The sequence below is a fragment of the Symphodus melops genome (genome assembly GCF_947650265.1).
Source record: "Symphodus melops genome assembly, chromosome: 11".
In the NCBI taxonomy this organism is placed as follows: domain Eukaryota; kingdom Metazoa; phylum Chordata; class Actinopteri; order Labriformes; family Labridae; genus Symphodus; species Symphodus melops.
Window position 1 is genome coordinate 15403401 of NC_136701.1, and position 13571 is coordinate 15416971.

Genomic DNA, 13571 nt, shown 5'->3' on the forward strand with positions numbered 1-13571 from the left:
CATTTTAACAAACAAAGCTGTTGGGGAATTATTTCATGCTTAGAGCTAGATTTGGTATGAATGTGTTTGTCTTGGATGTGTGTGCGCTGTGTGTGTCATTAAACAAGAGGACATGCTAAGTTGACAATCTAATACAAACACTTGTGTTTATAATGTAATTTTGATGCAGGCAGGGAGTATTGGTTAGCTTTAAAAATGATAATAATTTATGTTATACATTTAGTCAGTCTATTCACTGTTGAGCAACAGTTTGGCACAGATATAGGACTGAGGCATGAGTCCCTAAGTCAATACTTAGACATAAACTAACCATCCAGTGCTGTGTTTATGCTTTCTCCCCCAGGAGCTACCGATCAGACCCTTTCAAGAGTCTTTGAATAAACGGCAAGAAGGCAGGAAAATGACCTAATTAGCTGCAAGTGTGACGGGCAACCTTGTGCAAATGGGTTGGTGGTAATTCTCCCAGTTTCATCCACGAGGAAGACACATGCATCAGCGCACATACACAGACCACACAACTCCAAACTCTGCCCTTCCCTTCCTGCTATCCTTCCCAGTCCTCCATGGATTCCTACAGCTTCCACTTTGAGAGAATGAGCAACGTGGACCTGCATCCTCTGAGCCTGTCAGTCAGTCGGCTCTCCCCAGCCAAGTCCAACAGCAGCATTGCTGACCAACTTGCCCATCACCAACACGGCAAAGGAGACTCTGCTTATAGCTCCTTCTCTGGCGGGTCTAATGCCCCAGACTACCCCTCTTCCTTTCTCCCAGAAGACCTACAGTCCAGCCACTTCAGCCACTATGCTGATCTTAAGTATGTAAAGTCCATCTACAATCCAACCCAGGTTCTCCAATCTGACTCAAAGACCATGGACCAGATCTATCGCTCTGTTGAAGCTATCTCCCAGCAGTATCGCAATAATACCAATAACAATGTTAACCATCACAATCACCATGGCAATAATAGTCTCAATACCAACAACAAAGCACTATCAAAGCCAGATGCGCCTATTGATCGTCCTCCTCCAGTCCCAGCACGTCTAGATAGTTTCATTGCCACAAAAAACTTGGAGAACAGCAGGATCCCCCAGCAAGACACTGAGTTTCGACCCCAGCAGCCACAGGCAAAACAACAGCACAGACCGACCAATCGACTACATCCGCACCAACAGGGTCTGAATACCCCAAGACTTGAGACGGCTAACCCAGATACAGGGCTTTTAAGCTTCAGTTCTGACCAAGTTTCTGTTTGGAGGGGCTCTCAACAGCAGCAAACGCAGGCTCAGCAGCTACCAATCTACCGTCCAAAACTCCAGCCACATGCCCAGACCAGGGTGAACCAGCAGTTGAACCCAGAATACCTTTACATCACAGACAGCAAATCTGCCTCTGAGCAGCAGAAGTCAACCAACGTTTTAAGCCTGTCACCTCCCCCAGCCACGAGCCAGCCTGACCACCCGAAGCCCGTACAGCTCCCAAGCAATGCTGGGTGTAATGGAAACCATCAAAACAAGCCCAGGGGTAGCAGTAACCACTTTGAGAATCATCGCAAAAGGGCACGCTCAGCTGACACTTGGGTTAGCACAGAGCCAACCCAAGCAGCAAGTCCCTGGAATTCCAGCCAGAGTTTTATCAACAGCAGCATTCAGCACAAGGGTCAGTTCTACTTTGTCACCGGAGTGTGTCAGCCGTCGGAATCTGGTACAAGGACACACTCTCTGTCAGTGTGTGGGTCTGAAACTGGGAGCGAGAGCTCCACTGTGTTGGAGACGCACAGCCTAAGAGAAAAAGAAAGATCTCACAGCACAATGGACAGTTTGTTTAGACCTCTCCGAGAGAGCTCTCGCTCTTCCAGTGGCATGATTTCAGATGAGAAAGAGGCTTTCCATTCTGTGTCCAGGGGTAAAGAGCTGTTCTCCAGTAGCCAGGACCAGGAGAACTGCAGGTTTTCCCTGACATCAATGCAGTCATCTCGAAGCTTTGATGACTTGGAAGAACTCGACATGATGCAGTGTCGAGACATTGGCCGCCACACTGCCAGCAACCCCATATTCTACTGTGGACCTGACAAAAACTGCCATCCCGATTCAACAACGACAATGAAGGAGGTCACAACGCTGATGAGCAAGGAACAGACCAACCATGCCAAGAAAGCCGACCAGGCAAAGAGAGGTAAACGGCAGCCCTTGGCAGATGTAGCAAGTGAGAGGATAAACAAAGAAACGACCCCGCTTCTGTACCACCTCACCGGAGCCAGTAGGGCGGCGTTACAGCCAAAAAAGGCAAGTGATTTCAGTACAAAAGGCAAGGACACCATTCAAAAGAAAACAGGACATGGCGATGGGGTAGTTATTGATAATGAGAGACCTCCAAAAAGTGACAAAAGCAAGAATGATAACGGTGATATTGTCTCGAGTGCCTGTAATACCTTGGATGACTCATTTAAAAAGTACTACAAAGAGAAGCTGAAAGACGCCCAATCAAAAGTCTTAAGAGAGACTTCATTTAAAAGGAGGGACCTGCAACTGTCATGGCCACACCGCGTGAGGCAAAACCTTGAGTTGAGGCCGACCGTGATCCACACTTTCTCCTCCTCGCAGGACTCTGAGACCTCCACGGACACGATCACTCCCTCATTGACCTCGGAGGGGACAGGGAAGGGTAGCATAAAAGAAGAAATCACTGAGAATCACAAGGAGATGGATGAAGAGACTGAAAAGGAAAATGGAAAGTCTGCAAACGTTGCCCAGCCTCAGGTAGCGCGCATCGGAGGCAGAAGGCGATTGACTCCTGAGCAGAAGAAGATGTCCTACTCTGAACCAGAGAAGCTCAACCAGCTCGGCAGTGCCCCGGTCCACTCCGCGTGCCGCTCCTTTGGCAACGAACGTGAGAATGTATTCACGTTTGAATGCGAGGAAGAGGAGCTTGCGCATCAAGGGGAGCAGGGGCTGGTCGCAGCACGTAGGAAGATTTTTGAGACGAGGAGTCGAGCCCTTTCTGCCTCGAGCTCTTCAAAGACGAACCTAAAACACCTGCAACACAAGGCGCTGGTGGAGTACATGGAGCGCAAGACGGGTCACAAAGTGGCAGAACCACAGCAACCAGCTACTCAGTTCTCAACCCCATCAAGACAGCGACATTCTCTCGGGGAGAAACCGTTTGAGTGGGGTGCGAGACCTCTATCAGGAAACCAGGAAGTTAAAAACATTAAAAAGAAACTTCACAGACCCCACTCTGCAGGACGAATCCTTGACTCCTCCACCAGCTCAATCAGGTATGAAAGCAAAGCATAGCCAAAGAGCAGAAAACACTCTCATGTCCTTTTTTTATTATTATTAATTAATTAATTTTTTGGGATTCTGCAAATAAAACTTTTTCATTTTCATTGTTCAGGTACGCCCAGTTTTTCTCAGCTCAGTCTTGCTCAGGCCAATATGCTGGCCAGTCAAATCAACCAAGAGGGAGGGAGAGCCATGGTCCAACTCAGGTGAAGTCTGCCTCAGTGGAGAGTCTCTTAGACCAGCCTGAGGTGCATAGTTTCATCAGGAACAGATCCAAATCCACACCACATGCATTTCAGGTAAGCAAAAAAAAAAAGGATATTAAAAACAACTGTAACAAAACTGTAAAAATTAGGCCAAGAAACCTAAATGTCTCCTAATTATTAGGAAATGTATTTATGGGGATATGAAGAGGTTATCTTTTCACTTTAAGCGACATTTATTTCTGAAGTTGAACAAAATAAACCCATTTACCTACATCAAGCTGTTACTGTAGTAATAATAATAATATTAATAATATTAGTACTCTATACTTTTCCACTGGTTTCAATGAAGTTTGGACCATTTTAAGTGTACAGTAATTCATCTGTTTATTCTTCCTCTGGGTCTGCAGGCACTCGAGAAGGAGCTGTTACCTGTTAATGCTATGGAAACCTGGAGGTACGTACCAGCAGTCTCAAATGGGACATTTTGATTGTTTTTAGGTCAGTGGAGTATTAGGTCAGCGATGTCTGTGCTGTGGCAAGGACCATAAATCTCCACGTGAGTTATTGTGGCACCGGAAAGTCAACACCCACCTGCTCCAGCAGACCAACATTCCTCGGCAAAGATTTAAACGAGAAACTCGAACTGAGCCATTTTCAGAGTTGGTTTATTTGTCAAAGTACAGCTTCATTTTGTCGGGATAATTTATTAATGTCAGTCTTGAATTAAAGATTACCAAAGCCAGTGTGTGTTTATGTCTACTGCTATTGTTACACATTTAACCATTTGATGTCAATTTCAGTCCCCAGAAAAACAATACAGAGGATTCCGCAACAAAGCCATTACCTTTGGAGCAGCAGCGTGTCCGTGTGGTTGCACAGAGGGGGAAGTCCATGGAAGAGCTCGGGGCCTCAAAGTTAACGAGACTGTCTGCTTTGAGTAAAAGTTCTGAGCAGCTGGATCAAATGTCGAGACACACGACTGGACCGGGAGGACAGAACAGACACAAAAGGAGTGTCTCATTCTTTGCTGAAGTCAGAGACTCCCAGGGACAGGACGAAGGGAGGAAGAAGCAAAATGTGACGGAGCAAGCAGAAGCGATGGAGGGTCTGGAGAAGAAAACTCAGGGTCAGACACAAAATCAAACCCAGAAAATGTCGATGTTGAAGCAGAACTCCGAACAAGAGCAGGATGCATCGTCAGGAACAAGAAACTCGAGCAGATCCACCTCGCCGGCCTCTCGCTCCTCTTCCCGGGCCAGGGTTCACTCAGGGTCTCCCGGTTTCCACGGTTCTGTCACAGATGAGTTCAAATCCAGCAGGCCACCCAGTGAGACTTCATCTAACCCACCTTCCCCCAGAGGTCCAGATACCTGCGAGGGGGAGATGAAATTCACATTGTCCACCCCCACACAGACAAAGCTTGCTTATGAAAGCAGACCTAGCTCCAGGTAAGATTAGACCCTTTAAAATGCTGCACTCCCCCCCCCCCCCCCCCCCCCCCATTCAGGTGTTATTTTTCAAACCGCACTTCTTTTTCTTTCTTTTTTTTTTAAATTTCTCGCAGAGTTAGGACCTCTCCTCCTTCTCTGGCCGGATCAGAGAGAGAGCAGTCAGTGGACGAACCCAGCAATGAAGCCCTAACAGCTGAGTCAAACCCGGAAGTCTCTCTAAGCTGCGGCGTCACCACAGATCCATCGCTGTGGACTGTCCGCTCAGAAGACGAGATCGAAGACGAACTCCAAATCTCCCAGCTGGTGGACGACGTTTTTGACGAGGAGTCCACCAGCTCAGCAACCCCGACGGAGACGAGTAAAACCTCTGTGTCCCTGTCCACCTCCGTCTCAGACGCAGATGTCAGTCAGCAGGCGGAGGAGGAGAAAACTTTCGAGACAGAAGACGAGAAGTCCAAAGAGAACCAGGAGCTGGAGGAGAGGGGGACACCAGAGGGAGAGACTGAAAGCCAAGAGAGGTCCATCGAGCGACCTAAGTGGGAGGAGCTCGCGGAAGCAGTTGTGAAGGCCGACCAATCACTGGCCAGAGTGCTTTACCCGCTCACAAATCGCAAGACGGCGCTGATGCTGATGGAGCAGCTGCTATCGGAGGACACGCTGCTGATGGAGGAGCACTACAAGAAGAAACAGGAGCAGAGAGACGGCTATGAAAGGTAAATGTTTACTTTTCCTGTCCTCCAAAAACCCTAACCAATTTTCACAAATTGAGATTATTTTACTTTCTGAACTGGGAGACATAGCACACACCACACTTGTGAAGACAAATAATGAACATGTCTTCTTCTTCAAAAAAGTGTCAAATGAAATAAATTCCTGCAGACAAAAAAGACAACTAGACACTTGATACGTTCCTAAATGTGTATACACAGCTATGGATCTTAAATTTCCTCCTGTCATGTTCCTCTGTGTAAATGAATACCAGTCGCTGATTACCAAACAACTGCTCCATTAGTGCACGGTTACCTTGAGTTGCATCACATGCAGATACACACCTGGTTATCAGCTGACTATCAGCACCCAGGTTTTTTTTTTGCGCGTGTAAGCACTTTGCAAATATACAGTCTCGAGTGTACAGTAGCATTTCAGTATTTTGTTACGTGCAACTATCACTATGGCCTCGCTCAAGAGTATGCCGCATGTCGAATCTAAGCCTTCATTGGCCATTTGTAAAGACGTATCATTGCTCGACGGCCAGCTTGACCGAAACAAATGTTGTTTTTTTCTAGTGCCGAAACAGTTAAAGAACCTGTACCACCGCCGCCTCCTTCTCCTCCTTGCACGCACAGCTCCACATCTCAGAGTACGGACCTGCAGAGCAAAGATGACATTGCTGAGAAGAAGGTAACGATTGATACATGCCCCACTAGGCAACTATCTATTCATCCTTAAACACAAAAAAAACAAAACAAACGTAGCACCCGAAATTAGCCAGAAATCAGCACAGCTTTAATCCGTGTGCATTAAGAAAGGCAAGGAAAGCAGACGTGACAGCTGAACAAACAGTAACTTTGTACTATGAACTTGTTTCAAAGAGTAAAAATACTGCGGTGATGTCACACTCATATCATCTCGTTGCTATTTGACCTTACGTGGACTCATTCCAGACTGAGATAGTTATGCGTCTCTTATCACATGATGTACTGTCTGTCTCTTATCAGTGTCTCACACTTGGCTAATGTTTAGCTCATTAAGAAGCCATTTCACCGAGCGTTCATACTTAATGCAGCAAATCTGGATGAAATATCTCAATAAAAAGGCTTTGGTCTTAGACGCACTCTTTTCACCATGTATCTGCTTCAATCAACAGCATCAGTTGGTGACCCATGTCGAGGCTCGTTTGCAATCACTGGAAGAGACGCGTGAAGCCCTCCAGATCGAAATTCAGGACAACATGGCCCACGGTCAGACCCTGGAGGTACTTGTCCGTGAGCGCTGCGTGCCTGTGGAGCAGGAAAGGTACAACCTATTCATAGGAGACTTGGAGAGGGTGGTCAACCTGCTGCTGTGCCTCTCCGCCCGGCTGGCCAGAGTACAGAACGCCCTGAGCACTGTGGACCAGCACACGGATGCTGAGGAGAAGGTGAGGAGGCAACACGTTCGCTTGTTCAGACCCTCAGTGGGGAAGCAGTGTGATACGTCATCTAAAACCTACACGCGCGCTGTAATGCGTCATCAGTTGTTCCAGTATTTACACTCATTCTTGTCCCTTTTTCCTCCTTAAACGTTGAGTCAGTCAATGAATGCTCCTTGGCGGTTCTCATAATTCACTGCAGCTTTTTCAGTGCTTCTGGCGGCGAGAACCACGAGTGTAAGCGGTGTGCTGCTGCTCCCATGCCCTCAGCTATACTCCTGTTCTGTTTGCTTTAGAACAACAAACATGGCACTTGTGAAAAAGCTGAAGGGCGACTTTAATAGAGTCAAGGTTTCTCACTCTGTGGAATTCAGAGAATGTCGTGAGCTTTCTTTTCGTATAATCACCCGTTTAAATCTTATCCGTGTTTGGACCAAATGATCTGTCGGAGATTTAAACGATATCTTCGATATTTTGCACTTTGTCAGCGTGACTGAACTTTTTGGTTTGAAATATTGAGATACAAGTACTTGAATCTTATCATGCTGACTTAGCTTCATTTAAACATCTTGACTGTTAAATATCACTTACTGTTCTTCTTTTCAAAAATAGTCATTCATTCCTCTTTAAATATTATCATGTGTAGCCCTGAGCTGTGTGCTTTGAATATCCTGTTTCACTTTGCATCTCAGTGTTTTCACCATCACTTTATGTTTGCATGGATGCATTCGATTCCTAGATTTATCCCTGAAAGGGTTCCTTGTTACTTTTTTCCATCTGGTTTGGAACGTGCTGCACACTCGGGGCTTGTTAGAGGCTCATTTATTTTCTTGCTGTTATCAGCAACACTGGTATTTACACTGACTCACCGAAACTCCATTCCGGTTTCGATGACATTTGTATCTACCCTGCCCTCTGTTGACACAAGGAAACACTGCAACGCCTTTCCTTCTGCTGTCTGACACATGATCACACAACTTTCACTGCTCTCGAGCACATCAGCAGTACGCATTACATTTAGATTAAAACGTAGATAAAACCTCAAATTTGATTTTATAGTATGACACTGGGTCGAATGCTCCGCAGATGTGAGCTCAGCACTGCATTGCATTTTTCCAATCAATACAGTGTTCCAAAGAGAGGAAACGTAACCTTTAACAATCCCAGGTTTATTTCATCTGTTATCCAACGTCTTTGTCTCCCCACTCAGCAATCCCTGGACAGTCGCCATCGTCTGCTGTGCAAACAGAGGGAGGACGCCAAAGACCTGAAAGATAACCTGGACCGGAGAGAGAACCTGGTCTCCACCTTCCTGTCTCGCCAGCTGTCGGCCGAGCAGCTGCAGGACTACCGACGCTTCGTCCAGACCAAGGCGTCGCTGCTCATCCGTCAGAAGGACCTGGAGGAGAAGCAGAGGCTGGGAGAGGAGCAGCTGGAGGCGCTTTCCAACAGCCTGAATGTGTGAGGAGGAGGAGGAGGAGGAGGAGGAGGAGGAGGAGGAGGGACAACGGAAGCTCTGATTCCTCCTTTCTGTCTTTTCAACTTGCCCTGATGGAGGGATGAATGGTTCAAAAGGACATGCAGATGAGTTTGGATGTACATGCGGACATAAAAAAAAAATCAAGGATCAAGGAGTCCAACCCTTTGCACCCGGGCTTTTGTGCTTAAAAGAAAAACCGCGTTTGACAGAAGACCCATCTTGTTGTCTACATTCCTCTCATAACGAGAAGTCGAACAAAATATAAACAATCAAAACTATGAAGACTGAAGCTCCTTGCCTTTTTTTTTGTCTCCTACTGAGCATGCCCAGATTGCTCATCTAATCACCGCCCATTGTCTTTCGCACAGTCTTCAAGACTTTTACCAATATTGTGGACACGTTTGTATTGACTGAAAGCAGACAAATGACATTTCCTTCTGTGTGCCTTGATATCTGCAGAGTGTAGTGCTGCTGGTTGGAAACTTTGCGTCCCTTGCTAGCTCCAGTTACTGTCCTCAACTTCTCATTCAGACGATAGTTTTTCAAAGCCCTGTATCTGCACCTGAGGAAACCTTCTACGAGCTTTAAGATTGTATTTTGACCAGTGAGAAGGCGTGTTAGTGGGTAGCCTGAGAGTGGGCAGTGTACTGTATCATGTCAATGAAAAATGTACTATAGATGTAGTTTATTTTAATCTTTTTTTTTTTTTTTTTTTTTTTTTAATGTACTTTAAAAAGATGTTTCTAATTAAGGCACTAAAAACCAAAAAGGGTGAATGAAAAAAAAAAAAGCACTTTGTACTGATATGTGAATGCACATTTCTTCAAAATCCGATTTTTGTCTCTGCGTAATCTCAAGCGAAAGCCTTACTCCATCCATTCAAACAATATTTTTTACTTTACTTCTTCTTTGTTGGTTTCTTGTTCATAACATTGAATGGGAATGCTGAAATGGTGTAAAGGTACATGCGCACACCCCAGCAACATTTAAGGAATGTGTACAAATTCTTCTCCGGCTTATTTCATGCTTAATGTTATTAAGTCTCGATGATTTCATGCTGGAGCGGTTCCTCATACGGAGGCAGTAAACCTCTTTAAAGCAGATTATAAGTAAGCAACAATTATTTCTTCTTCTTCTCTCTTTGCGACGCGTGATACTTGAAATACTCTTTCAAGAGTTGGTCCACAATCTTCACTTCAGGTGTCCTCAACTTAAATTCTGTTCTACCTCCAAATGTTTCCCCCACTTTGGACACATGTAACCTTCAGGTTTATTTAAATGGACACACTCGTCTTTAGTTGAAAAACAAAACAAACAAAAAAGCTCTTGATGAAAACAATCTGAATCAAGTTACTTCCCCCTCATTTTGTCATGAATCTCACTTTTTCTAAAAGTTCTATACATCAGTAGCTTCTATGGTTGTATTCATTTCTGTCTATGGATCTTTTTTTAACCATCACAGTTGTTTTTAGGTGTGTGACGTGTTCTACATGTGCAGTGTGTGTGTGTCTTTGCTTGGAATCATGAATGTCTCCACTTTGTGTGTGTAGAGACTCTGGGCAGAAAAGACAGAACTATTGGTGTTTGCTGTGTATGTTTGGGAGGAAATCGTTAAGTGATCAAAATTCTCCCTCAGAAAAACACTTGTTCGATTTACTAAAAAAACAAACAAACAGATCGAGCATTTTGGTTGCTTGTTGTTTTTATTTTATTTAAATGATGGTGACCTCAAAGAGGCAAAGCATTCAATAGATATAACACTCAAAAAAAAAAAAAAAAACACATCAGTAACTTGTCAACAGTGTAAAAATAAACAACTAAAAGCAGTTTTTCCACAGACACTAGAAACCGCTCCTCATCTTCACCCCTGGAGCATTTCTTTGGAGATTTAGGTCCAGCCTGTTTCAGTTTGCTAAACAAATGTATGTTTGTTTTGGCTTTAGCGTTGACGCAGGGCTGAAGGGTTAGAAAGACTGATGTTGTTTCCTGCACACTGCAGGAATTCCTGAAGTATGCACAAGACCAACTTTTTTTAAATAAGAGAGAAAGACTGGGGAAGAAAGTGTGAGGGAAAAGCTCCAACAAAAGGAGCAGCACATGAAGAAGTAATCCTTTTAGTTCTTGCTGGGTGTTCGTACATACTAACAAATGTTGAACTACTTCCCGAGTCCATTTCTCATTTCTTTGTCTTTCAATCAAAGCAGTGTTTTGTTATGGTCGCAGAAAAGGGGGGATATTTGTTAAGGTGGGCTGTTTGGTGTGTGTTTTGAGAACTGGACACAGTGCAACATTCATACAAGCAGAACTTGTTTTAAAACCGTGATCGAGAGAACTATTTCTGTCCCAGCTGGTGGTATGACAACAGAGACGTTTCTGAAACAACATTTTCAGTTATATTTCTTTTGAGAGTGAGAGTTGTTTTTTTTTGTGCCTGTTTGGAGTTCTAAATTCCATGATGTTTGTAATATTGTGAATAAATTAAGTTCTCCCTCTCTTCTAAGTGTACATTTCTTTTTCTTTTAAAGCTATGTTGAAAATGTTATATCATTTGCTGTAGAATAACATGAAGTACATGAACCAGAGCTGCAAACACATCAGATGTTTATAGAATAAGTGATTTCTACCTCGTGCTACTGGCCTTAAGAACAGGAAGCATTTGGTCCTGTGTTACATATTTTAATAAAAAATATCTTTTGACTTCCATATGTATTTACTTTCCTAAATGTCTGGAGTGTCCCTGGTAGTATTGGTTTGATCCTCTTGTATTTGTAGGTTCCTAACAGAGCTCGTGTCTGCCCTCTGCAGGTTCATCAACACACTGCATCTCAGTCTGATCATTAGCTTTCAGTTACTGAACCAATAGCAATAAGCAAACGGTTCAGACATGGGATTAAATCAATGTTGAACAGTTAGAAGAATAGTGTCGTGTTAAAGACAATTAGACAGAAAAAAGGGATTTACTTTAGATGACAGACACAAATAAGTCATCAGGTCTCAAATAACAGAGTGAACTTTTAAATACATTTCTGATGCTCAGCTGTTTGAGCTCTTAAGAATTGTGACCGCCACAGTAACCACAGTTTATATAAAGGATGACTTGGTTTCTGTACTGCTCTAAGTCAGACTTTGAAATCAGTACAGATGTGTTTTATCACAAACATGGGGCAGTTAGCTTAGCTTAGCATTAAGGCTGTATACAGGGGAAAGGTAGGACAGACAGCCAACCAGAACCTCTGAATCTCACTTATAACGATCGTATTGGATTGGGGTTTTTTTTGTTGTTAGAAAAATCAATGGATATTTTGTTGACACTTAAAAGGCTGTCTGGCATTGATATAGTAACAAGATTTTCGGCAGAAGTCCTCCATTACAGAATTTCTTTTTCACAAAGTTTACTTTATTTGTCAATGTAAGAGGTGCCAGATTTAATTTGAAACCCGAGCCAGCTGGTTACCACAAGAATTTATCCATCTCTTATCTTAAGAAAAAAACCCATTACATTTTGTTTCCCAGAACAAGGCTTTATTGTGTCTTCTCAGCGGTGTGTTTTCTTCCTCCTGTCCCATTCTTTCATGCATCTCTGCCCTCATTTGTTTAGCCTGAAAGAGGAATGTTGACCAGTTTGTTTGTCAGCGATAACAAATGTCTATTTAAAGGCACAGAAAGGGCAGAGGGAAGAAAAAAAAAACAGATTTCATCTTGGCAAGTGCTCGAGGAAACCCCAAGGGGACAGTGAGAGACACCAGAAAGCACTTAGTGTACTTCACAAAACAGATCCCTTTCAATCAGACTCCCGTAAATAGAACGTAACACCAAAACCAGCGAGTACTAAACCAGTAGAATCTATGTCAAACACTAATTGCATACTAATTAGGTTTAGACACAACAAGACAAGTACATGAAGGAACATTTTGTTGGAGAACACAGTAGACACTAAACAGAGAAGAGGGGACAGGAGGGCCTGAACACTGCAGCAGCAGGCCTGTCTCAGTGCTGAGTAATGAGGAGCTTTGTTTGTGATAATCACTGTGTCCTTCTATCTTCACTACCACGGAGAGGAACAGACACAAATAAAAGTAATCTACAGTATGTAGATCACAAAAGGGGTTAAAAGTGTGACTTTTTTTGCTTCTTAAATAATGGTTAAACTGACGACGGTATTCAGCGCCCGAAGGACAGGAGGAAGGTTGTTGATCATGTTGATGATTGTGATTACACTGCCAAATGAGTGGCTTCACAGCTCACTCTTAACCTGAACTCTGCACTCTCCGCCCGCAGGAATGCCAGCACACCTTCAGTCGCTTCCTCTTTCCTCTGATAGTTATTACACATGTCAGTTATGAAGCTCAGCGACGCAGCTTTCTTTTCAAGCAGAAAACACTGACTGTAAAGCTGTACTGGTTTATCACCAGGAGTTTATCACCTCTCCGCGTGTCTACTATGAACTGTATGCTCGGTGAAAGTCTGTTCACGACTTGACACGCATACGGTATAATAACTCACCGTACAAATGAAGACCCTGCTCATCATAATTCTATGCTGTCCCATACTCTGCAACATGTAACACATCATCATAAAAGAAATAGTTCAAACTGAAACTTGTGTAAGCTGGCTTCAATTTAACTCTTCTCGACTCAAAATATGCATGGTATGCATACTTTAGATTGTATTCATTTGATGTAAAAACCCAGATGGCAGATTAAAACTGGATTGTGTTGAAGACTTGGGTAACTGAGATATCTTGACATTTTATTGAATCGTCTTATTCACCGTAGAGTGAGATAAAAAACATTCTCTCATGTCTCTATGATAATCACAAAGCTACAGACGGCGTGTGGGCGGACAGTTTAGCTTAGCATAGGGGCTGAAAAACAAAAGGGGCAGCGTGTCCAGCTTAGCTGCCTAAAGGTTAAAATATCTGATGGTTGCCTGGCAATGTCATGCTTTTAAGATGTGCAGGGTCATGTTTTATTGGCTCTGAGAGATGTGTGTTTCTCCTTGTTGCTGTTCAGACTGATTTAC

At 43.8% G+C, this 13571-nt stretch overlaps 1 protein-coding gene across 1 annotated transcript in view; it reads left to right on the top strand.

Annotated features, from left to right (window-relative positions):
* The window catches only part of shroom1 (shroom family member 1), a 29197-nt gene extending 18153 nt beyond the window's left edge, over positions 1–11044 (top strand). The window contains exons 3-10 of the mRNA XM_079355043.1: positions 344–3274; positions 3394–3580; positions 3895–3941; positions 4288–4935; positions 5052–5651; positions 6225–6339; positions 6806–7078; positions 8280–11044. Of these exons, the coding sequence (XP_079211169.1) occupies positions 564–3274; positions 3394–3580; positions 3895–3941; positions 4288–4935; positions 5052–5651; positions 6225–6339; positions 6806–7078; positions 8280–8534 (4836 nt within the window). The 5' untranslated portion in view covers positions 344–563 and the 3' untranslated portion in view covers positions 8535–11044. The remainder of the gene's footprint in view (positions 1–343; positions 3275–3393; positions 3581–3894; positions 3942–4287; positions 4936–5051; positions 5652–6224; positions 6340–6805; positions 7079–8279) is intronic.
* Positions 11045–13571: the final 2527 nt, after the last annotated feature.